Source organism: Pleurodeles waltl, chromosome 3_1 (assembly GCF_031143425.1).
Source record: "Pleurodeles waltl isolate 20211129_DDA chromosome 3_1, aPleWal1.hap1.20221129, whole genome shotgun sequence".
Taxonomy (NCBI): Eukaryota; Metazoa; Chordata; class Amphibia; order Caudata; family Salamandridae; genus Pleurodeles; species Pleurodeles waltl.
The window spans coordinates 368,354,972-368,382,063 of NC_090440.1; the positions used below are offsets into that span (position 1 = coordinate 368,354,972).

At 43.5% G+C, this 27,092-nt stretch overlaps 1 protein-coding gene across 4 annotated transcripts in view; it reads left to right on the plus strand.

The window, feature by feature from the left end:
* The window catches only part of GABPB1 (GA binding protein transcription factor subunit beta 1), a 368,057-nt gene that overhangs the window by 313,053 nt on the left and 27,912 nt on the right, over positions 1-27,092 (plus strand). For 3 of the 4 annotated variants that reach the window (XM_069222548.1, XM_069222545.1, XM_069222546.1), the window contains exon 9: positions 4,729-4,844. In XM_069222548.1, coding sequence (XP_069078649.1) covers positions 4,729-4,844 — 116 coding nt within the window. Of the gene's footprint in view, positions 1-4,728; positions 4,845-6,645; positions 6,719-27,092 lie in introns of all 4 variants that reach the window. The other variant, XM_069222547.1, reaches the window with a different exon arrangement.

Below are 27,092 nucleotides of genomic sequence, written 5' to 3' on the forward strand. Positions count from 1 at the left end.
CTGGACCCAAGACCCCTGAACCTTACGAACTGGCTCCTGAAGTCCTAGAATTTGGGTACCTCAATCTCCCACAACAGTCTATGGACATTCTTAAAGAGGCATGCAGGCCTACTACTTGGGCCTGGTATGCTGCTAAATGGAAAATATTTGTTAACTATTATCATTCTGAACACATTGATCTCTTAGCAGCTAAAGTACAGCACATTGTCTACTACTTATTTTATTTACATAGCTGTGGTTTAGCCTTTACATCTATAAGGCTACACCTCGAGGCAGCAGGTGAATATCTACAAAATCAGCACACTCACCTATTCAGGGTTCCAGTCGTCAAAGCCTTCCTGGAAGGTCTTAAGAGTAAATCCCCCTAGAGTGCCACCAGCTCTCATGTGGAATCTCAATATTTTATTAACAAGATTAATAGGCCCAGCGTTTGAACCCTTCCTCTCCAGACCCTCCAGTTTTATCACAATTCCACCTTATAAGTCTGTTGAACTGCCTGTAATTTGTTTTCCCTAACCTGACTTAGTGGCAGAAAGGCTTTCCATACAGGACTAAATAATTTAGAAAGACACAAGAACTATTTGTTGCTTTCTCAAAACCTCACAAAGTACAAAGTCTAAATCGTGCATTGTACAATGGATTCTTTAATGCATACAAACACGCTATGCTAAAGCTAAAAGAACTACCCGTTCCTCCTAGAGCTCAGTCCACTTGTATTTAAAAAAAAAAAAAAAAAAGGAGTGTCAGTGGCCTTCCTGGGAAACATATCTTTAGCTGACATATTTAAAGCTGCTGCAATGGTCTATACTGCATACCTTTACAAAATATTACTGTGTAGATGTACTGGCCTGTCAATAAGCTAGTGTGGGCCAAGCAGTTCTACATACACTAATTTAAACAAATGTAACTTCAGCAGACTAGCCACTGCTTTTGGAGGAGATCTGCTTTACAGTCTGTACTAAGCATGTATATTTACAGCCACTCATGCCCCAAAATGAAAATTTTACTTACCCAGTAATCATCTGTTTTGGGCATATAGTGCTGTAGGTTCACATGTGCCCCCCCCCCCCCCCCCCCGGGCACCTTGCTTGTTACAATTACTTTCACTATTTTTCACAAACTCCTTTTGCGTGGACATCTCTTTATACTATGGTTTGCGTCACGTTCCATCCTCACCTGCCATGCAGGAAAATAATCCAGCAATGGAGTCGATGACCATGCACATTACCAGCAAGAGGAGGCGTCATACACCTTGTAAATTGAAAGACCTTCTTCAAAGAAAAACTACTTGCACACATCCAATCCCAACACTAGATGGCAGGATTATGCTAAGCATTTGAATCTATAGCATTGTATGCCACAAACAAATGCTTACTGAGTAATTAACATTTCCCATATATTACCCAGTGGCAGTCACCACTGGCAGTTGTAGGTAGGTCCACGTTTCCAAAGGAAATATATTTTTATGGTGTATTAATAACTTTGGTACATTGATGGGAGATTTGTCAAGCAGAGGCTGGGAAATATATGGTTAGGTCCCTAAAACGCATTTTCCCAATGCAATTTCCCATAGGAAAATTAGGCACTGGTGCAGCCACAAAAGCTGAGCAGAATTGCACCAAATTTGGCAGAAAGCTAGCTCTTGAGGGACGTGGAGGATCTGCAGCCCCATCAGATCAGAAGTTAAGATCTGATTTGCTGCTATAACATCAAAGATGTTGCAGCAGCCATTTTAGGACTCAGTTTCCTAGCCTGAACAAATTTAGGATATCATAGGGTATAGGAATATCCTGACCTTTGTTTTTTTTTTAACATTTGTTTTAAAATAATAAGAACAAAATGGTGGACTTCCACTGTTGTTTAACAGTCCTGGCCCAGGAACCATTTCAAGGTCCTGGGGACCCTATCCCCCATGGCCAAAACAATTTTAATGGGGTCAGGAAGCATGCAGCCTTCCTCCCGGAGCCTTCTAAATGCTCTGATGGCCCTATCCCCGTGGTCAGTGAAGTTTAAAAGTTTAAATGAGAAGCGAGTCCCCCCCGCCCCCCCAACCCCCCCCCCCCCCCCCCCCCCCGGGGCTCACCCAAAAAAAAAAAACAAGGCTGTTTGCGGCTCCCACCCAGGACACAGCCCAAAAAAATTTATATTGGGGGAAGGCCGCTAAGAAGCACCCCATAATGCCCCTCATGGGCTAATATATTTTACTTCATGGTGGTGCCCCAGGGCTGTGGGAGGGCTTCGGAGAGTGCAGGAACCCTGTGTGTCCTGGGGTCTGTAGAACATGAAGCCCAGGAAAATGTTATCATAGTTCTAAGCATTCCCAGAGCCAGAGCTTTTGCTCTTCAGTTCGGGAATGCGGAAACCCTTTGTGGTTGCTCTCATGGTTGCATTAAGTGGTTTGTTGCAATGTAAAAGAAACACTTTAACACATGTTTACTATTATTGTGATTAGAAATGCTTTATATGTTTGACAGACATTGCAATGACCCCTTGACCAGTCCCATAGGCCTTCCTCCTATATTTACAGTGACTTACATTTAAAAAAAAAAAAGAATCTTAGCAATTCACTGAAAGAACAAAGAGTAAAACCTCAATTATAGTTAGATACTTAAAACCAAAACTTAGAATTCACTGAAAAAACAAAGGTGAAAGTGATGATACAGTTGGGTATCAATGTTGCAAAATAACATTTTAAACTAATAAGAAACACTGAAATTCTTCAGGTGTAGTTAACTGGAGCAACCTGTAACCTGTGGCCGCACCATGCATACTGTTTTAGTAAATGATGTAATTTCAAATGTCATCAGTGATATTATCAATTCTGTCATTAAACATGTCATGAGTGATGTAATATGTGAGGGTAGTAGCTGTACATGGTAGGTCTTGAGTCACAGTTACTTCAGGGCGTAAGTTATAGTTACTTCAGATAACTATAACTGGTAAGCTTCCTCAGGCAGCTGCACAATGAGGTGTTAGTTAGTGTTCAGATGGTGAGATGACCAAACATTTTATAATATCAGGGATAGTTCGACAGGATTGCATGCTTATTGACTTTTTGTTCCCGCTGTGTATCAGAGGCCTTGACAAATTCCTGACCAACTCTCGCATCGATGCTCTAAGTGTTGGGACCCTCACTATACCTGCCCTTCTTTATGCAACTCATAGTATACCTCGAGTTTGGACCCCTCTTGGGTTGCAGAGACTCTTGGATAATTTTTCTCTTTCCATGGCAGGTCTTAATCTTAAAATACATCAGTCTCAGACCCACCAAATGGAGTACAGCATAAAAAAACATAACCCAAGACTTATGTCAATAGAACTAAGATTTGCCTTGTTCCCACTTTTTCTTATTTGGGAGTCCTATTTGATGGCACTTGAAGTTGGAGCCCTTTGGGGCACACGAGGACGGCCGCTTTCTTGAGAAGCATACAGGCATTGTTTAATTTTGCTAAAAAGTTAGTTAGTAAACCCCTTAAAAAAATGTTAGTGGTCTCCAAGTCAAGGTGCCTTTCATTTGCTTCTTACGGAGAGGGCGTTGGGGCGTACAGAACTACAATGCAGTTCAGAAAGCTGAGAGTGGGTTCTCGAGAAGACTGTTGGCAGTCCCTCAGAGCACATCCACCTTTTTGTGTCACTTAGAATTGGGGATGGATTATATAATCGATCACATTAGTCTCCACCCCATTCTTTTATGACTTCCCATTTGGATAAAAAGGTAAACATCCATCAACTGACTGGTATTGATAGATTTCATCAGGCTGTTCAATCTGATCCAGTGGGTGGATATAAATTAACTTAGTGCTAGCTTTAATATGTCAGAATTGTTTTGTAATCACGATGGCCTATCCTGCTCCTGTAAGAACTCATGAAACACCTGTATTATTGCTTTGTGTCCGACAAATAGCGAACAGAGTCCCTGAAACACACTGTAAGAAACCACCTGTTAATCATGATCCTGGAAAGGAGCCTTATCATGTTTTGTTCCTCAGTGGTCATCATAGGTATTAACTGAAATGATTAAGACTTAACACTGTGCACTTTATGGTTCCCTTTCCTGCACCTGTTTGTTATAATGTGTTCTTTATCATTTTGTCCTTTTTAATTCCACTTCTCCCCAGACCACGATGCATTTCCTGTTTTGTAAATTGTATTTGCCTCTCAGGTGCCAGTTTTTAGGTCCCGACCCTGAGGCACTGCCGACAAGCTATGTTTTTTTTTCAGTCTCTCACTTCTATTCACGTTTGCTTTGTGAGTGGTAGTTAAGTATATGCAGTGTGCTATTAGAATGGGAAATGGTTTATAATTTTTTTTTCTTATGCTCATTCTTCATTTCTTGCTGCTTTTTATTGGTACATTTTAATATGAGGAGGCTATGTAAAGTTTATATTTTTTTACACTAATGTGATGGAATGGTTTGGGATGCTGGACATTATGCTTGTATTTTCTTTTTATTCTGTGCTTGTGTCTTTTATGGTTAAGTTATTAACTAAATAAAGACATTTCAGTCCGACAACTGTGGAATTTCAGTGGCATACCTTGGAAGATGGTGTGTCTGAGACACTGAGTGATGTGGCAAGTGTAGTGTACCTCTGACTTCGAAGCTGTTATTAAAAGAAAATCTGAAACAGGGATGAAAGTCAAGGTGTAACAGAAACACAGAAATTTCTCTTTGTCCCAAAAACAAATGATTTAATATTTATTAAACCAAGTATCTGGTTTTTATTTTAGTATTAACCGTACCAGCAACAGACATGGTTGAAGAAACAGTAATTAGTGAGGAACCTCCTACCAAAAGACAGTGTATCGAGATAATTGAAAATCGTTTAGAAGCTTCAGAAATTCAGGTAAGACCATTAAAAAAAATTAAAAAAAATTCTGATGTTAGACAGCAAATAATACATCATAATACACGAGGTTCTATGAATTCAGTGTAAAGAGTTCATGTGTTTCAATGACGTTCTTTCCATTGTACTAGATGCAGTTTTATTTTGAGTTGATTTCGAGGAATGGCTTGTATACTCTGATAATCGAAGTACGGAGTTAGGAAATGGGGATATTTACCCTCCCACATTTGTGCCACTAAGAGGTTGGTCATGCTAATACTTTGCATCTCCAATCCCTGTGAGAGAGCAGCAGACTACTCCTGGGGTCATCTTCTTCCGACTGCTGAAAAGATGAATATAGCAACATCCTCCAATGCCAGTGCCTGTGTTAGTTAGGACCTGACATGGTGCTTGACCTCACTTGCTAAGAGTGGCTGTGAAGAGAAGGTAAGGCTTTGTTAATCCCTAATTCTCCAGCACTGGATCTTTCATAGATTCACATGCTTGAACCTTTCGCCGTCATGAGGCTGGATATAGTGTTTTTGGAGTAACGAAAGACAGTGTTAAAAGCTGTGGAACTAACTACAGTGTTTAGTTATTAGCACATCCACATCATTTGAAACAATCCAAACTTTAACTAATGAGATGGAAGTGCTGAGTTCTCTGCTCCTGCTAGAAGCCACCAAAGCTTGGATTTCTACCTCATGTTGTGTGTGAGGAAGTCTCTCAGAAAAGGCTGTGGTCTATATTGACATATTGCTACATTTCTGAGATTTGTTACCTTCTATTTAACTTTCCTGGGCCCCTGCTTCATCTACACCGCACAGTGAGTTGCTTCAGGAATTATTTGGTATGTTTTCAGAGGAAGAGTTTCTCTCTCATTATAACAGACACACAAAAGAGCTCTCTTTAAAATGTGTTCTTCTTGCAGACAACATAAGGTCCACATTGATCACCCTCATGTCAAATGCCTATATTGCTTACACTAAACGCATGAGGTGGTTTGCTATGACATTTGTCAAAGATTTCCTTCAAAAACCTTTGAGGACCCAGAAAGGAGACTGGCCTCATAATTTACGGAAAAAAGCCTTGAAAGTGGATAAGTCATTGTCCGGGATGATTGCAAAAAAAAAAAAACAATCTAGAATTCTGTGAGCTGTAATGGTTTAAAAGAAAATGATGGAGTCCACCTCATAGAAAGAAAGAAAAAAAATTGCTGCCAGCCCATCAAAAAATACATTTGCGTCCAAAGTAGCCGGAAAATTAATCTCATCAGAGGCTCTGCCAGATGGAGACTCCAGAGGGGATTATGAGGAACAAAAGTACGATGAATGTCAAAGAAGCTATAAGCAGTGATATGAGGCCATGCAGCGCCAACAGCATCCACCTACAATGCAGATGTCCGTAGCCTTTCATAATACCCTTCAACCAATGATGAAGATCTTTGAAAATTTGGTTGTACAGCTGCAACCTTGCTATGCAATTCCTCAGCCGCTGCCTATGCCTCCAGTATTGCAGCAAAATCTAGTGGTAGTGCCTCATCGGCCACCTTTCTTGCCTGAACAGCCTCCACTCCATTCTAAACAATCACTTCTGCCAGTGTGCTGAATACCACGTACAACTCTTTACATGAGTTAGAATGAATATTGACAGATTAGCGATCAGGGGAGTCAGCCACAGTGGTGCCTGCATATGATCTGGAAGAGTATACAATGAGTATAATGAATGAGAGACTTACTTAATCCCTGAGAATAAAGATAATACACCTTCACAAGTGAATTCATCCCTGGCTGATATTGCTTACTTTCATGCTCTGCTTTAGAGAGGATCCAGGAAGTCTGGCCTGCCTGTGTCAACAGTGGAAAAAGAATGCCTCTTCTGTGACTTCGTGAATGGTGAGGAAATCAGTCAATCCAAATGATAGATTACATCGTGAAAGAAGTGCTGAAACTGAAAACAAACTCCTTGATATTATTGTATGTCTGGAGAAAAATGCAGGGCACCAGAAACAGTGCTCACATGCCTTGGTCATCGTAAGCCAGAATGTATTATTTCAATAGCACCATAAATTAGGTCCAAAGTCACCCATGCATTCAAGCCACGGACAAAAAAGAGAAGCACAGGGACACAGGGTCAGCTCCATGGCTGAATTCTTCACCAAGAGAGCCAGCACCCTGCCATTCTGGGATGACACCATCACCAAATGTAGCACAACATATTTCTTCTGGGTAACCTCATCCCCAAAGTACCGAAATAACAATGCTAAAGTTATTTGTAAAGTGTGGGTGGACGCTGGTGCAGGTGTAATCAATGCAGGCTTACACCAGTTAACAGAACCTGGCATCTTTATGCACTGAAGTAAAAGTCAGGATTCTCAGCATGCCCTTAGATGAGGAGGCTGTTTGGAAGGTATGTCAACAACACCATGCAAATGAAAACACATTGCACATACTGCTCATTTCCTGGAAGCCCTCCAATACAATTTTCTGGTCCCAGTAGATCAGAGGGCCGCTTCTGGCAAGTATGGCGGTCAGGGCAGACATTTGTACCCCTTACCCTTAGACGTAGCCAAGATATGTCAGTGTGAGAAAGTGGTTCATTAGTTGGGGTGCATTGAGGTCCACCACAAGTAATAAAGGCACTCTTTTGTTAGATCCAGTAAAAGGTTTCAGTAATTTAAAACTGATCTTCATATCCTTTATAGCTAAGGCACGGAGCAGACAGGCGTACCTAAGAGAAAATGTGTAAAACATTTAGTAATACCAAAAAAGTTAAACTAAATAGCTCAACATAATACAAATACGTCTCCAATTCATAAACATTAACCAGATCAAATAAGCGAACGAGCAAAATGATACCAAAATGACAAAAATTCAGGAGGTGAAACCAGAAATATAAATTTTCATATTAATTAAAAATAATGCCAAAAAGCTGGGAATGCACCAATAGTAGTTTCAGGTTGCGGTAGAGTGGGACCTAGGTGTGATTTCAGGCCAACTGCTATGAGTGCTGGTCGGATATACCAACAGGTCAGACCCGGTCAGAGGTTTTATTTTATAATTTAGTCTTTTTTTCTGGCAAGGCAGTAGGCTATATCTGAGGAGGGCTCCATAATGTCAGATAGGCATTTGACAATGTCCCATTGAAAACGTTGGTTTTGGGTGGCAAATCTTAGTGTGGGAGAAATTCAAATTTCACATCTGGGGAAGTCCTTCTGCTTCCCTGATACTTTGGTGCCTTCGTCCAGTTAAGATTTTTACCTTCATACTCTATCTCCTTTTCAGAGTTCGAAGTGCTCCTGGAGGGAAATGGTGTGCATGAAGTCCGACAAAGGCTTCACAAGACAGTATACCTTCTCATCGAGGTTCTGCAGAAATAGATTAACTGCTGCGGAGAAGCTCCAAGCAGGGAAAACCAGTTTTTTTCACCCAGCAAAGTTGCACCTTAGATGGATTGCTTGGCAGGTTTCTCCTGGTCCGCAGGAGGTCTTAAAGCCCAAACATTTTCAGGAGTGGTAGGAGGAGTCCAGTTAGACAGAGCCAAGTATTTTTGGACCTCAGGAACGGCACATAAAAGATCACTGCTCAGTCCAGCAGAGGTCATCAGCCAGGTCCAGGTCGGTACAGGTCAATTGGGCACTTCGGGAAAAGGCCTCTTGCAGCTCGTTGTGGCAGAGCCACACAGGAGGTCATCCAACTGGCCTCCTGGGCTCCATTTCTTTGTTCTCACCCACGAGTACTGGCAAGCATCATTTCTGTGCCTTAGAAATTGACATGTTGCACGTGACAATGTTATAACAATATCACAAATGTAGTATACCAAATAAGGATACATGACCTTGGTGAGCTAGAGACTTTAAACGTCTTTACACAACTTGCTGTCCTGTAAGACAATTTCAGAGGTTAGCCAAAGCATGTTGACAGTTTAGAAAGTCAGCCGAGTAATAGCAATCCCCATCAATCAACCGCTTTAAAGCTTTTAATCCAGCCAGGGCATCTCAAAATAAAAATACCTTAGTAGATTACCCTAGGTCGTTTTAAGATTTCCCCTCTGGTCTCAAAACAACAGAAAAACCATTGCTCCCACATCAGGTGGTTGAGTCCACCTTAAACCCTTATCGAGATCTGTGTGTGAAACCTTTTGATGAAGCATGCCACTATCTGTGAGTGAGATCCTTACGTTTCCCAGAGAAATGTCTCTACAATTAAGTGGAATGGCATATAGGGGGTGATTCCAAGCTTGGCGGGCGGCGGGAGCCGCCCGCCAAGCGGGAACCGCCAGAAGACCGTACCGCGGTCAAAAGACCGCGGCGGTCATTCTGGGTTTCCCACTGGGCTGGCGGGCGACTGCCAAAAGGCCGCCCGCCAGCCCAGTGGGAAACACCCTTCCACGAGGAAGCCGGCTCCGAATGGAGCCGGTGGAGTGGAAGGGGTGCGACGGGTGCAGTAGCACCCGTCGCGAATTTCAGTGTCTGCTAAGCAGACACTGAAATTCAAAGTGGGGCCCTCTTACGGGGGCCCCACGACACCCCTCACCGCCATCCTGTTCCTGGCGGTCGAAACCGCCAGGAACAGGATGGCGGTGAGGGGGTCGGAATCCCCCATGGCGGCGCAGCAAGCTGCGCCGCCATGGGGGATTCCTCAGGGCAGCGTAAAACCGGCGGGACACCGCCGGTTTTCCGTTTCTGACCGCGGCCATACCGCCGCGGTCAGAATGCCCTTAGGAGCACCGCCAGCCTGTTGGCGGTGCTCCCGCCGACCCCGGCCCTGGCGGTCAAGGACCGCCAGGGTCGGAATCACCCCCATAGTTTTCAGGGCCTGTCCTTTCCATTTCTGAGATTCAGCCTTCTAAAAGTCCTTTTTCCTAATTATTTATCAAAAACCTGACTTCACTGTTAAGTTGAGCTTTTAATAAATATTAAAACTAGTTGTTTTAATTTTTTTTCTAGCTGATCCCTTACCTGAGATGGCAGAATTGATATTTAATGTTGCTTCTCAGTGTTTCTCTATGGACCGGCCTGCTTTCTGTGGTGAAAATATCTTTGGGCTGCTAGTCTCCTTAAGGACATGTTAAATTAAAATTTGTGTGCTCATCCTACTTTTGAATTTCATGCAACCTGCCGTGTGGGCTAAAAGACCTACATATGGGTGACTTATTAATAACAGGGAGCTTTTATCCTGCCAGTGGGGTTATTTTGACCGATCGGGTTGCAGTTTTAAAACTGCGCAGTTAGCAGGAGTAGGCTGGCAGAGTCATCCTGTCGTCCGTAGATGGCATTTAACTTTCTATGCCAGGAATGTATTTTAGGCAGCATATACTAAGGCTTTATAGTAAAGTCAACTCAAATTTGCCATTTAGGTTTTAACAAACTTTGACATGTTTTAGGGGATAAGAGAACATGCTCTGGTGCCTGATTAGCAGTGTTCCAATGCACAAAGTAAAAAAAAAAGAGGATCAGTGCACAACAAAATGGGAGTGACCAGAGAACAGACACCAGTGGCCTTCAGGCAAAAAGTGAGGAATGTTTCAGTTGTGCTTTCAAAACAACAAGCATGTCTCACTGCCTAATGCTTCCTTTTCCGCCATCCCTCAGTCAGGAAATGTGGGAAGGATTTCACACTTTGCATCCGAAAAGAGAATGAGCGTAGCTGACCACTGGTTGCTAAAAATTGTGGAATCAGGACATACACGAAAAATCTTTTAAAAACCTCTTGCTGTCCGCCACCAAAGAAACATCATTTGCACTTTCAAGACTGCTGTGGGGAAGATCCTCATTGTCTTTAAATAGTTCAAACCATGGGTACTCGCAAAGATTTTCCTGTGGGCCATATTTTTGGTCTGTGATGTGACTGAGGGATGCATTGATGCCATTAGGTTGGTGGTGTTCGGCGGGGGGGGGGGGGGGGGGGAACGGTGGCAATTGAGGAGGATTGGTTTGGGGGTGGGTGTTGGGGGTAAGATGCGTTTCGGGGAAGCAAAGTATATTCATCTAGTGAAACCAGAAAACCTGGGATTAATCCCTGCTTTCCCACTTTACCAAATTGTGTGATCCTAGGCAATTGTTTTATTTCACTTTCCCCTTTTACTATGTATAGGAGGACTCAAAATACAGAACTTCAGGATACGCACTTTACTAAACTTTCTCCAGTGTTTTAACAAACTATATTGTTGTCCATGTATAATACAAGCCCAGGCCACCCAAAGGGTCACATAACAACTGACTTGCTTCTTAGTTCACTTTTGCCATTGTTGCCAGGATGGGGGGAAGAATGAATGTTTCTAGATTAATGTTAAAATAATTATCACTTTACAAAATAAAAAAAATAAAAAAAATAAAAACTTCTCAGTGCACTGATACAATCTGATTTACTAAGCTGAAACAGTTCTGCATGTTAATAAAATGCACTTTTTAAATTCTGAAGAAACTTATATTTTTACACTTTTGCTGAAAGATGTCTTTAAAAGTGAAATTGTTCCTAAAGTTAAGTTGCACAGGACAAACTAGTTACATTATTTTTTAAACTTCATTGAACATGTGAATAAGCGCTAGCCTGTTAAGTTAAAACATTTTTAATGGTACTACTGAGTCGAGTAACATTGCTGCTGTTGACCAGAGGGCCGCATATAAAGGTCTGGAGGGCCACATGTGGCTCTCAGTCCGTAATTCGAATATCACTGGTTTAAATAGTTTACAGGTCAGAGGAAACCTGGGCTTCTACTCCAGATTCTCTTGTGAGAAAGAAGACCAGGGGTTGTCTACTAATTCTGTACCTCCTGGAGCACAAGACGTTTCTAAAAAAATGAGCCCTCCCACAATGAAACCTTTTAGGAATTCCTTCTGTTGCTTCTGGATAGAGGCTTCCTCACCTCTCAGGATCTGCAAAGGTGCCTACTTCCCCAAATACCCAATTCACTGACCATTATTGAGATTCTTGATGGCAGGACAGCACTATCAATTCAGAGCACTTCTTTTCAGCCTGAAATGTGATGTGCCCTGGATATTCAAAAATGGTATAGAACTGGTGGCTGCATTTCTTCGGAGAAGGGGCCACCACGTATTTCCAGGCCTGGACGATTGGCTAGTGAAAGCACCTCTGGCGGGGGAAGCCTATAATTAATCGCCATCGTCCATTTTGGCAATTCAGCTAGGGCCCTATTTAGAGTGGGCAGTCAAGTAGCTAGGAAGAGTAACACATTTTAAATGCCCCAATCCACAGAAGAAATCTCCCATGGCGTGGGGGTCTTTTTTTTTTTTTTTTTTTCTCTTTTTTTCTTTAGAACAGAATCTTCCTTTAGGATTTCGTTTATAAAATAACAAACATGTTCAAAGTTTGACAGATGGTACTCAATATATTGTGTTCCTGCCAATGTTTAAAGTTGTCCAGGGGGCTGGCAGACAACTTGAAACTCGATAGGGGGGAGCCCCTGTATGGCCATGGTGAGGGTACCCACTGACTTACCTCCACCCACAAAACTCTAAATCAGACCCCAAATTCCATTTCTGTACTACTGCACCAAATGCTGCTATGCCTTCTCCACAAAAGTACTTTTCGGTTAAAGTTCAATAGCAGCTATGCAAATGGTTAGACTATCTGATAGTAGTCTATCCTTGTTTGCTCAAAGGATCATCAAATTGTTTATAAAAGGTGTGTTTGAGGCATGCGTCACTGTAGATACACATGCTGTGCATAATCCTGCATTCTTGTGCTGGGCTCAGAAGTGTGCAAGTTGTTTTTCTTCAAATAGTCTTTCAAGCCACAAGGTACTGTGATTCCTCCTTTCGTTGAGAATGCGCATGGTCATCAATTTCATTGTTAGATTGTTTTCTTCCACCATTTGGTTCAGACATGTGCTCTCCTACTCTTATTCAACACTGTCGTACTGCACTATTCTTTGTCTATATCTGCCTTATGTCGGAATTGTTATTGTTCACAATCCATAGTTTGATGACCCCAGAATCAACTGGGTGGTTTTCCATTAACCAGGGGCCCCTACATGTGTTTTTGTTCTTAGTGTCCTTACTTCATTCCGGTGATGGAACACATGCCTTTACGTTACTGTCCTCGGTATCCACTAAATACCCTCGAACCGATCTTCACCAAGTCTGCAGTCTGTGCCTCTCCCCTGAGCACAAAAATACTGACTGCAAGATTTGCTGCTCCTTCAGGTACAAGTACACTGTTAGCAGCTGTTGGACTCGATGTCTTGAAGTGTCAGAGGAGAGAAGATGACACGCTGCGCCTTTTCTGCCTGAGGACATGCAGGGGGAACCATGCACAGCTGTCTGCTCCAGATGAAGGAACCTTCTCCCCTGATTACAGCTCCTGATCCGACCTGGAGATCCATGATTTGCCTGCGTCTCAAGCAGCTGTGTGTAGTGTACTGTGCCCCCACCTCCCCGCCTATCCTAGCAGACCAACACACAGGGTCAAATATCAAAAATAGACTGCCAGGCGGCCACCGCCTTTGGGCCATGGATGGCACCAACCAATATCTTTGGAAACGGTCAGCCCTAGCTCGGCGCTGAAAAAAACATCAAAGCAGACTGCTTGTGAGCTGAAAACTTCAATGTCGGCAACTGCCTTTTGAAGAGGCCATGGACATTCCAACTCCTCCTAAGCAGAGAAGGAAGACGGACAAGGCCACAGCCCTTTACATATTGCTAGGGAAGCATACAACACTAGTCCACCAGCAGATACAGCCACCAACCTGTACCCCGCAAACCCCCTCTCTCCTAATGATACCACTTCCTATTGTGACCTTATTGGTAGGGCTGCCAGTTTGCACAACGTGCTATTATCCATGGAGCCCATAGAGGAAGACTGCCTCTTCAAGACTATTTCCTCTGCCCTGTACTTCCCCGTTCTAAAGGGCATGTTCTGCCACACCTTTGATATTTTCAACAATCCAGTGAGAGCTGAGAAATGTAGAGTGTCTCCTAATTATCCACTGTACATACGGGGCTCAACTGCCACCTGAATCTTTAGTTGTAGCAGCTGCACACAATAGAGCCAACTCTCAAACCACTGGTGACGCCCCTCCACCAGATAAGGGAAGTAAGAGAATAGGCGCCGCAGGCCAAAGGGTATCCGGCCATTCATTGGCGCATTGCCAATTCTGTTGGCCTCCTTTGAAGGTCTGATCGGGCCCACTGGGACGAAATGGAGGAACTCCTCAATTACCTCCCAGAAGAACACAAAAAATGAAACTACCAAGTAGCCTCTGACAGCAAATTAATTTCTAACACAATCATATGCTGTGCCCTGGACACTGCAGATACTGCTGCTACGGGTGTAAATTGAAGTGTACTACTATGGAGACATGCTTGAGTTGATCTGCCTTTCGATGGGGAACATCTTTTAGGCCCACGGGTAAATATTATTATTAGAACAATTTTAAAGCATAATAAAACAGCAAAAGCAATGGGTGCCCTTCAAACTCCTTCTAACCTTAGCTTCTTTTCCCTATCATCCTACCTTGGAGGTTCCAAGACCACTATTCAACATGGTTATGTCTGGAGCTCATCTCCACACTTCCCAACATTCCATCTCGCAAACACAAACTCTCCGCATAACACCAAAGGTTACTCTGAGAAGAGTCACAAGCCCTCCCCCTAAAGGGAGCTATAGAACCTGTCCCTCACCATCTGAAGGATACAGTTACTCGCTGTTCTCCCTAATTCCTTAAAAAGAACTGGTCCCTTAGACCAATCTTGGATTTCAGGCCCTAATACAAATTCATTCCATCAGGGCACTTTCACATGGTCATTCTGCAGGGTGTCCTCCCAGTACTACAGCAAGGTGACTTCATGGCCTCACTTGACCTCAGGGACAGCTACTTCCACATTCCAATCTATCCATCGCATCACCAGTACTTCAGATTTTTAGTAAGAGGACAGCATTACCAGTTCAAAGAGCTTCCTTTCAGAGTCACTTCCTGTCTGGACAATTGGCTCATCAAAAGGGGCACCCGTCTAAAATGTCTCCAACACACTCAGGTCGCCATCAACCTGCTTCACAAACTAGGCTTTACCATCAATGCTTCAAAATCCCATCTCCATCAGATCAGACTTTATATTGGGGCAATTCTCAATTCAGCGATGGGCGTAGCCAGATGCAGTCCGGATACAATCCTTTCAGGCACTCATTCTTCTGTTTCAACCAAATCAGGTTACAGTCAGGACAGTGATGTGTCTCCTCAGCATGATGGCCTCATGCATTGCTATAGTGTGCCACACCAGGTTACACATACATCCATTGTATGGATGCTTAGCACACCAATAGTCTCAATCGCAAGGTCAATGGGAAGATCTAAATTTGGTCAGCCATCAAACTTGCCACTCTCTGCATTGGTGGAACACCAACAACAGTGCCAGCCATTCGTACACCCGATTCCGCAGAGGACCATAACAACGGATTCCTCCCTTACGGGATTGGGAAGGTGGGGAGGTGCATTCACAGAGTTTGACTGTCCAGGATCAGTGAAGTCAGTCCGTGAACTCTCCACATAAATCACCTAGAGCTGTTAGCTGTTTACCTAGTGTTGGAAGCGGTCCTTCTTCACCTAATTGGTAAGGTAGTCCTTATCAAGTGGTCTCACAGCTCCACCTGCGTCATTCTATTGAGCTTCCTGTCACTTTCCCCCAACCTTTGACACCAAGTGTCAACCATAGATATTTATACATCCACTCCTTCATTCCCAATTGGACATGTATTAAAGATGCATGTATTCCCTCATGAAGTCCTTGGTGAAGGACGAAACCGATTGGCTGGGCTGGATGTATTTATTTTGTAAAGAATAAACTTTGTTGAAGGCTCACCTCTACATCTTTTCAAGAGTTCTCATTATCTGTGGTCATTTGTGATCTGCAGTATTGTAACTGCCTAAGCTTCCTGCAAGCAGAATATCGTACACCATGATACTAGTATTGAAGATACATGTGTTCCGTGATGAAGCCTTTGTTGAAGGGTGAAATGCACTGGCTGGGCTGGATGTACCAATTTTGTGCAACATAAACTTTTTTGAAGCCTCACCTCTACATTTTTTTGTGTGTGTGAGGATTAGTGGAGGAATTACTTGACCCATCTGCTGTCTTCTTGTCCTTAACATGGTTATTATCACAATGCCCCATTGATTATTTTTGTAGCGCCCCATTTTTTTCTAGTCTAGGTGCTGCGTCGATGAGTGGTGAAACTGCGATGCCATCTTCGAGGTTGCTGTCAACAGGAGATGCGAGGAGCTTGTGCTGGGAAAAACGTTGCACAGCACTCGTTTTGAAGGCGATGTGTCAAACCCAAGATGTGGGGTTACAGCGCTGATGCAAGTTTTTGCGGCTGGCCCAATCTACAGCAGAGCAGCGATGCGTTAGTTCTGCTCGAAGATGCGCCGCTCAGTCGAAGAGATGCTCTGGTTCTGCTCGAGGATGCGCCGCTCAGCAGATAGGATGTATCTTTTCCACTGGTAAGCACCTTAGCCCCACTTCCAAGGGTCCAGGACTGGGGTGGCACCACTCGGCAGGGTAGACTTACAGATGGCAGAGTTCAGGTGCAGAAGCAGGGTAGCTGAAAGTCTTATGTCCCTGAGACTTCAGATCAGGAGGCCACCCAACTAGCCCGTGGAGTCACTCTGTATTGGGTGCTCAAGTGATGCAGATCCAGTCCTTCTCACCCACGCAGAGTGCAGCAGGTCAGCACGTCAGCAAAGCAGGTGTCCATCAGACTACAGTCAGCAGAGTGGCAGTCCTTCTTCCTGCAGAGTATCTACAGGTCCAGAAGTGTACGGAAGTAGTGTGGTGTCTGAGGTCCAGTTCAAAATACCTGGTGGTGCCTTTGAAGTGGGGGAGACTTCAAAGACAAGCCTTTTGAAATGCACAGAGACCCTGCCCGGTAGCCCTGGCTCCAGACTCATTACGGGGGGAGGAGGGTATGCAGCTGTTTGTGTGGGCACAGGGCACAGGACACAGACTATTCAGGTGTGAGACTGGATCCAGCTCTTTTTTCCCATCCTGCCAGGATGGGCCATCAAGCCACACCTAAATTTTCATTGTATGTGGCTGTCTAGGGGGAATAGCCAAAGCCTAACTGTTGCCCATCCCAGACACGTGGTCAGAGGCAGGCACCAAATGGCTAAAGTAAGAAAATGCCAAGCTTTCTAAAAATGGCATTTTCAGAAATGTAATTTGAAATCCGACTTCATTATAATGTAAGATTTTAAATTGTGATTCGAGAGACACCAAACTGGAAAGAATGATATCTTCCCATTTTGAAATTACACTTATAAGATGTAATAAGGCAACTCCAATGTTATCCTATGGGAGAGGTAGGCCTTGCATACATGAGAAACAAAGTTAAGAGGTTTTCACTAACAGGACATGTAAAACTTTCAAATACATGTCCTGTCTTTTAAATACATTGCACCCTACCCTCTAGGTTGTCCAGGGTTTTCTGCCATGGACTGAGACATGGTTAGAGGGCTACTTAAATGGGTGCCACAATTGGTGCTGCAGGCCCTCTTGTAGCATTTAATTTACTGGCCCCGGGTGCAGGTAGTGCACTTTACTAACAATGTAAAAGTAAATTAACTATGCCATTTGGGGATGAGCCAGTACTACCATGTTTAGAGGAGAGAGCACAAGCACATTAGCACTGGTTTGCACGTGTAGGAAGCTGGCCTCGTGTGTGGTGGATACCCACGGTACTTACACTGTATACCAGGTGCAAATATCCCCTCCTAGTGAAGTGTAGGCAGTGTCTAGAAGCCAGCCTCTTTAGATGTAGCTGTTGATGAGCAGCCAAGGCTTATTTAGGAGACATGCAAAGCTCATGCAATACCACTGTGGTCACACAACACCTACACTCATGAAAGAAAACACTCAGTTGTACGAAAATAAAGCTACTTTATTTTTGGAACACAATACCACAAATTACTAGAAGGGCAACCCTCCAATAGGAGGTAAGTAGTACACTAAATATATACACTAGGAATTAGAAATAGGCATAGAAAAGGTTAGAAACAGTGCAAATAGCAAAAACCAGTAGTGACCCTAGGGGGAGCACAAACCATATAATAAAAAAATGGAATGTGAACACAGGACCCCACCTAGGTAAGAGGAATGTGTAAATGGGAGCTGAGAGTACTAGAAAACCACAGAGATAAGTAACACAGTATTAGCCCCCTCACCCCCCACCCTCACCCTTCGTCCCCCCACCAACCCCCCCCCCCCCCCCGTCCGCCCCCAGCGACCAGGTAAGCACTAGTAAATCACTGGAATTTCCCCAAACCACCCAAAAGAAGGGAAAAAAGACACCCGGACAAGACTGCAAGAAAACCAGCGGTGGATTCCTGAAGAAATAAGACCTTTGGAGAGAGGGGACCAAGTCCAAGAGTCACAGTGGAGTCCAGGAGGAGTAAGAGGTACTAGCCACCCAGCTATACTTGCAGGAGTTGGTCGACGGTGATAAAGACCAGGTCAACACTGCAGCGCTGGAGCCGGAGAAGAGTTCCTGATTGATGTAGATGATGTCCCTCGCTGGAAGGAAGATTACAGATGGGTGTTGGTGCAGGATTTCCACAAACAAGTCTTGGCAAAGGCAAACTCGAAGTTAGTAAAAAAAGTAGTGCTGCTGGGGACCAGCAAGGCCCAAGAGGACTCAACCCAGGAGGGGGAGTCACATGGAACCCTCCGTGTCGCAGAGAGTCCACAGCCACAGAGACAGCACCCACAGGAGTCCAACAGGACGGGGACACAGGAGTCTCAGAAGGAGCCCATGCAGCACTACAAAAGAGGATCCCACGTTGCCGGAGAACCACACAGGGGGCTGTGTTTTGTAGGAAGGAGTGCTGGGGACTTCAGCTACGCGTCACCTGAAGATCCCTTGGAGGAGATGCAAACAAGCCATGGCAGCTGCAAAAGACGTGGTGCATGGAGGTACTGTCCTACGTGGGAAGGAAAAGGCTTACCTCCACCAAAGTTGGACAGCTGGCAGAGAGGACCAAAAAGACTTCTCCAGACCAGCACCTGTGATGCAGGATACACGCAGCTCAAGAGGAGGGGAGATCCACACAGCCAGTGTTCGCTTGCTGTAGGTGCCTGTGGTTGCAGAGGAGTGACTCCTTCACTCCATGGGAGACTCCTTCTGCCTGTGCAGGTTGAAGGGTTGCTGTCTTCTGAGGATGCACAGCTGGGGAAATGTTACAAAGCTGGCGGGAGTCGTAGAAACAACGTTGCAGAAGAGTTTTCTTTGTTGTTTGCAGCGTAGTCGGTTCCTGGAGGGTCCAGTCGCAGTTCCAGTGGCCAGAAGTCGAAGTGGACGTTGCAGAGGAATCCTGCTGGAGTCTTGCAAGACAAATCTGAGGACCCACCCAAGAGAGAGACCTTAAATAGCCCTGAAAGGGGGATTGGTCACCTAACCAGGTGATGTCAGGAGGGGGCTCTGACGTCACCTGCCTGGCCTGGCCACTCAGATGCTCCCAGAGTTCCCTGCCAACCTTGGAAACAAGATCACAGCCCAGGGACCCTCTAGAGGAGCACTGTGCACCACCACTGGGGTGGTGATGGACAGGGGAGTGGTCACTCCCCCTTTCCATTGTCCATTTTCGTACCAGAGCAGGGACTGGTGGTTCCCTGAACCGGTGTGAACTGATTTATGCACAGAGGGCATGAAATGTGCCCTTCAAATCAAACCAGTGGCTTGGGGAGGCTACCCCTCTCAAGCCATTCACACCTATTTCCAAAGAGAGAGGGTGTTACCTCCCTCTCCCAAAGGAAATCCTTCATTCTGCCTTCCTGGGCTTGATCAGATCAAGCAGCAGGAGGTCAGAAACCTGTCTTAGGGGTGGCAGCAGCTGGGCTGTCAGGAAAACCCTGCAAGACGGGTTGTAGTAATGCTGGGGGTCCTCGAAGGAGGAGTGCATGGAATCATACTTCCAATACCTGCAACAGTACTAGGGTATGATCCGACATGTTTGATACCAAACATGCCCAGGTTTGGAGTAACTATTCTGTAAATGGACATAGGTAGTGACCTATGTCCTGTACAGGCGTAAAATAGTGTCCCTCACACTCTTAGTCCAGGAAAATGGATCTGGAGTTTGTGAGGGCACCTCTGCTAGTGCAGGGGTGCCCTTACACACAGGTACCCACACCCTGCCCTCTGAGTTGAGGGGGCCTACGATATGGGTGAGTTACCGTGACCTGTAGTGAAAATGGATACTTGCACCCATTTCACTCAGGCTGCAATGACAGGCCTTTAGAACCCTTTGTATGGGCACCCAATGGGTGGCAGAATAACTGCTGCAGCTCATAGGGATCCCTTGGAACCCCAATGCCCTGGTTACCTAGGTACCATTTACTAGGGACTTACATGGGGGGGACCAGTATGCCAATTGTGGGAAGAAAAGGGTACGGTTTACAGGAGAGAGCACAACTACTAGGGCCCTGGTTAACAAGATCCCAGTAGACACAGTCAGACACACTGGCAAACACGCCAAAAAGTGGGGTAACCATGCTAGAAAGGGGCTACATTCATATACAGCTATAAAGTGCACAGAGTCCTAATACCCTCACAAACTAGATCAGAAAAGGAGAGGAGGTAGGGACAAAGTTGGGGAAAGGCCACCATAAGACTGTCATGTCTAACAGAACTAAAAGCTGCAAAACTAAAACCCTGATTTATAGTTTGGCAGAGGGGTTACTCTGTTACAAACGTGACGGATATCCTATCCACCATATTACAATCTCCATAGGCTATATTGGGATTGGACTTTTGTGATGGAGTACCCACCTCCACCAAACTCTAAATCAGACCCTCAGTCTCCAGGCCACCATGCACAGGCCCAGTGAACTGATCAGACACAGCATGGTGTTCTTGCTGACTGGTGCAAGACAGCGGAAGGGAGGAGTTACCAAGAAAGAGCAGAAGCCCTTGGGCCTCTTTCTTTTTTTAGTGATTTTGTGCCTCCAAGAGAAGCAGTGAAGTGGTGAGCAAGAGATTTAGACATCCAGTTGCTGGTAGGGGGTCCCTTCAGCCTGACAATAAGCTAAAGCATACTACAGAGACCTATTTTATTTTACGTCTGTCGTGGTCATAAGAACTCTGAGCGTGACTTTTGACACAGTCAAATCCTGAACTAGGTTATCTTGCTGATGGTTACAGTGGAGAAGGCCACAAAAAAGATGAAACGGAAAAGAGCTTCCCAGAAGGAAGCAGACATCCTTCTTGGCCATGCATGTGTACTTTACCTTTCAACAGTACACAACAAGATTGGTCTTTTATCTGTAACAGAAAATCAGGATCCATGAAAATAAAGGTCGAGTCAAGAGATGGATCATGGACCATCAGTTGTACATAGAAAAGAAGCACAACCGGCAACAATAACACCTATGTCGATTTATGCCTTTCTTAACAACAAATGAACACTGTTTCCCAGCTGTTTGCTGGAAGTGGCAAAATGATGCGAGTTTGGCTAGAGCTTACATAACACTGTTGTACCCATTATATTCATTTACTTTCTCTGGGAAATCCTACATTTTTGTACAAGTGCTCATGGTCCAACCATTATTCAAAAAGGGGTTACAAGAGAAGGCAGAGCTTACGTGACAGATCATATGGCACACTAACTGGATCGGAGAATCTGCCCATCATTGGAATTTTGGTTTATTGCTTGCCATCTTTAGGAGATGCAACAATGTGAACTGGAGGATGTACTAATATTAGAATTTTTTTTTTAGAAACGTTCCTAATCTCCCTATCTGTGTGCACATCTTTCTCTTCCCTTTCTTTCCTCTAAAGCTAGTTGAGATTGGTATACAGAATTCTGTTCTGAGAATGTAATACCTTATTTATTTTATTTGTAAAGCTCTTAACACCAGATGACTTTATGGTACCGACACATCAAAATCTGACACATCAACCTCCGACACAAAGCAAAGGAGGAGCCTCTTTGCGGGAAATAATGTTTTGATGGCTTTCCTGAAGGCCATAAGGTTCTCCAGTTTCTTCATCTAAAAATGGAGTTTCTTCCACAGTCTGGAAGTCATTTACTGGAAAGACCACTGGCAGCTGAATTCATATTTCAAACACCTAGCAGAGGAGCGCAGCTAGTGCTCAGGATGTAACAGCACACATTATTAGTCAGATCAGACCTTTCTTGAAACTGGGTCAGACGTTTAAATGTAGCAATTGATGGCATGACATAACAACAGAATTGTCTTTCTTATCCAGTAACTCCCCCAGGTCAGAAATGACTCCTGGGAACTTTGACGTTGATTACTGTGTGGAGCGGAAGATCATGTGGATCATAGGGAAGCGTCACTTTCCTGTGATCGGTAGGTCTCTCTTGTTTGTATTGAGCTTTACAAAGTTGTGGCTATCCACAAGCCAACTGTTTCCAGGAAATTAAAGTCTCAAGGCAAAATGTTGCATGTTCATCCAACCTGATAATGAGCTGGTTATCGCCAGTTGTCCTAATAAGATTGAACAACAGCATGATAAAGTCTGCTTTCACTGACCAAAATGGGTAGGAGGATATGGTTTGGTACCATTCTTCTAAGATTAAAAACTTGTATCCCACGAATGCCTATTTCTGATGTTTGGTGGTTCTGGACACCGTGATTTACACAGTTAAACATGTTTGAAATCTTGTCAAAGGCTGCTAATGGGGTCACTTTTGTTGCTATATTTTTATCTAGGGCAGTGAGTAAAATAGATTCAGTCCCTCACTATGGCTGAAAACACAATTGATAGGATTACATCTTTCAATCCTATTCAAGAAATGTAGATAACTGCTTTGCCTCTCTACCTTCTACTGCAGTTTATTCAATACCGGTAGTAATGTGACAGGCCATTATTTGTTGGTAGCTTTGTGACAAGCTAAGCGTTTTATCTAGAGAGGTGTGACTGTTCCATACCTCCACAAATTTAGCACTGTCTCCATGGTGAAGCAGCTATTCATAATACCAGCAAGCAGGTTTGCACTCCACTCCTAGGAGTCTCCTTCTTGGGAGTGTACTAGAAATATGTGTAACTTAGAATGTAGTTAATATCTACATCTGTTCTCTTCCAGAGATCCTCATCAATAGTCATAAGCACTGAGTAGTCGTCCTACCTACACGTGGGGACCCTGGAGGACTAAAATGTATGTTTGTATACATACATCAACATTAAAAAATATTTACACTCACAATTGCAGCCTGTAAACAGGCTAAGAAGTCCACATTTTATTTTCATTTTAACAAAGAAAAGATTTAATTTTATATGGGTCACTGTAAAGTATAAGTGAACATAGTAAATCTTTCACAATCCTTTCTTTAAAATGAAGAAGGACAGAATTAGCCAATAGACTGCAAGGAATACATTCATCTAGTACAGCTGGGGCTGTGCCATTAAGACCCTCACAGAACTCTCAGTATCCCATCATGCCCAACAGATGACAGTTATGTCAGTTAATATTTCCGGCTCCTAGAAACAGGATCCTGGGCACCGAGCTCCGCCTTTTTTTGGCAAATATTCAGAGATAAGCTTTATTAAAACATATTTTGAGTTTTTTAGTCAATGTCTTTTTAAGATTAGAATAATTTAACACATTTCTTCTAACTAAAAGAGGTGATTTTTATCAGAATGCCTTCACTATTTGTGAAATTACCTTCTTGTGGAAAGAAGATGACTCAAGCAGATTCTCACAGGGTCTGTATCCATTGCCTCCCTGAAGATCACCATTCTAGACCATGCAGACACTGTAATTCTTTTTTTTCTTTTTTTTACTCTCCTGAAGAACATTGAGAGACAGATAAAAATCAGACTGTATGGACTACAGGAAAAACAACAGGAGACGAATGCTGGTTCCACAAGAAGCCATGGTGAAAGTCAGTCTTCCACCAGACTGCTTTCCTCCTACTCCCAGGACTCCCCTTGAGGCAGAGAGAAGGTCTCGAGTATCAAGAGTATGACATCGGGGACTGTGACATTGAGGAATCTGCCTCCCTGTTGGCCATTGACTGGTACTTCTTTGAAGTCGATGCTGAGGCAGCATTCCACATCAAGGGACCACAGTTAATCGGCACCAAGGCAAGTGTCAAAGTTGAAAGCATCTCTGTTGGTGGCAAGACCACTACCGTTGATATTGAGTTTACCTCCGTCGACATCACCACCAATGTCAACATTGAAGCTTTTACCGTCGACACCATAGGTACCACTGAGAGTGTCAAAACATCTGTTGACGTCAAGGCCTCCTCTGTTGTCTTCCAAGATGTCAGTGTCACATCAGACTCAGTTGGGGTCAAGACTAGATCTCATCTGTGACGTCAAGATCTAGATCTCATTCCACTTGTCACCTGCAAGACTTAAGTAAGCAGAGAGGGGGTGCTCCTGATTCAGATTGTTCTTGAACATATTCGCCTTCGAGGAACTTGCTGCAGACAGTCCATTCCATCTCGCTGTCTCCTGGGCCAGTTTCAGCTCCAAGGTTGTTAGAAGCCACTTATGCTATGTCACCAGTCAGGCAGATATCCCCTCAAAGAAGACCGAGGTGACCGAGGAGTTGACATCATCACTCGCTCTAGATCTAGAAATAAGAATAGAAGACCATATATTATATTGCAATATCTGCCTCTTCTCACTCAAGACGATCAGGTAGATCAACAAGGTCTCAGTCTCACCATAGGAGCCAGTCACCTTCAACTATTTCACTTTCTATAAGCGATTACGCTCCAACTCTAACATACACTCTAACAGCTTGACTATCTCTACACTTTTAATGATGTCTTAGTGAGCAAGGCTATGAAATTGAACATCATGATGCCCACCACAAATAGTTTGACTTAGTCATTTTTTAGACTTTACACCAAACAACCACTTATAGACCTCTGCTGCCTTTGGTCCTAGGTCTTGTAGAGCCAGTAATGCAGCTTTCCTGATGACTGCATCAAATAGATCCATTCCTTCCAGACTTCTAAAGAAGTATAAACCACCAGATCAGAATCCTCTTTTTTTATTTTTTGTTTATATTTTTTTAAGGCAAGATCCTACGCCAGATTTGGTGGTTTTAGCTGCAGCTAAAAAAAATCACATATGGATGCTCCTATTTCTTCCGCCATACCAATATAAAGAGAGCAAAAGAATGGATTCTTTGGGTAGAAAAATGTGGGGAATATTTGCAACAATCATGAGGCAACTGCGACAGCACTCTTGGGAAGATATACTCGTTTTCTGTGGTACTTTTTATAAAAAATACTCTGACAAACTCCTCAGGGAGATAGACTAGACTTCCAAGAAGTCCTTAATTAAGGAATGCTAGTTTTGAATCATGTCACTGGGGCAGTGGAATTTTGTATTTGGTAGCCACACTCTAGACTGGAGGAAATACTTTCTTTCCTTGTGGTCTTGACTGTTCTTTCTTTAAGACAGCTTGTTCTTTCTTTGAGCCAGCTTGTAATTTTCAATTTGATTCTACACTTATTTCTTGTAAGATAAAACTGGGTCAACTCAGATCATTTCTTTGGCTATTTCGAGAATGGGAATAATTGTTTATTACATTCACTTGTATGATCAGACCGGGTTAGTGTTGATTGTTTTTTCACATTTTCAAGCATAGGAATAATTGCCTAATATGTTACCTTTCCATTCTCTCACTTGTAGACTACATATTGGAGACTCACTTTAATACAGTTGTGTGGTAGGCATATTTTTGTATTCCTTTGAAGGAACATGTTTTTCAATTATCAGTCCTTTCCAACTTCCCTTTGCTTTACTATGTGCTCCCCTGGTGGCACCAATTTCCGTTTCTTGCAAATATTACACATTGCATTTGAGCTGTAATGGCAAAACATACAAAACAGAGTTTCTGCAATTGGATGGGTATCGATGCACACTGTTTGATTGTACATATACACTATTTTTGGATGATATCCTGGATGCATAGTTACATTTGGCACCTGCCTGTACATCAGTAGACATTAATAATATCACTGGATTACTATTTTGAAAAGATATTTAGCTTAGACTATTTGATGTTTTCTCTTTTTGCGTCTATTTCTGTTTGTTAGTTTTTCTTGTCTTTCATTATATTGTATGTCAATTGTTCATTGAGTACTACATCCAACAAATCATCTTGGGAGTAATGAATATATGACTGTTGTGTATAACATTTTATGTTTGTTTATGTCATGGACTATATAGTTTGATCCTTGAAAAAGCCCCAGGCGTGCCCGCCATAAGGGGTGAAACACAGTGTATCACACTTGACGATCACATGAATAATAAAATATCAAATCTAATAGAATGACTTATGGACTTTAAAAATGAATTTCTATTTGGAACTTTGAATATTTTAATACAAGTTTACAAGCCATTTTTCAACTACTTTATTATGACCAGTTTGTGGATTTTAGTGGGTAATCCACTCAATAGGTTGACCCACTTGGAACACATAAATTGATCCCTGTCTAAGTTGGCGTAAAGCCCTGGATTCTTACCCCTATTTTACAAAGGACACTACAGGTCAATTGTATAACCGGATCTAAAGGTACATTATCTGGGTGATATTCTGGATACCCAGTCTGCAAAAGTGTATCCTTCGGAGGAGAGACCATCATCTATCCGTCTGAAGTGATTCACTCTGTTACAAACTCATCATCTTTTAGCTAGACAGGTATCCCCTTCTGTGGTCAATGGCATCTTCCATATTCACGGTTCCCCATGCCAGACTTCACTTGAGACCATTGCAACAATGTCTGGAGGATCAGTGGACACAGTCCTTGAACAGCTGGTAACACAAACTAACTCTGTTGCAGTCTGCACTCCAGTCTCTCCTGGGTGGACGAAGACAAACAATTTAAAGGTGAGGATTCCTTTCCATCAGGATCTCCCAACCAACCCAAACTTTTGTCACAGATGCTTCCAGACACGGATGGGGTACTCTTATGGGCCATTCACAGACTGAAGGAGTATGGTCGGACAAAGCAGCATCTTACCACATTAATCTCCTAGAACTGAGATTGGTTCACCTAGCACTTAAGTCCTTCCTTCCTATGATAATCTCGAACTCCCTGTTGGTTCAGACGGACAATACTTCAACAATGTATTACCTGAACAAACAGAGAGGTACACACTCCAGACCCCTGTCCCTCAAATCCCAGACCATAACGAAATGGTTTGTAGCAAGGGACCTAGCAATTACAACTACACCTTCCAGGTGTTCAAAATACAGAAGCAGATTCCCTCAGTCGTATTATTCAAGGCAGCCATGACTGGGTTCTAAATGACCAAGTACTAG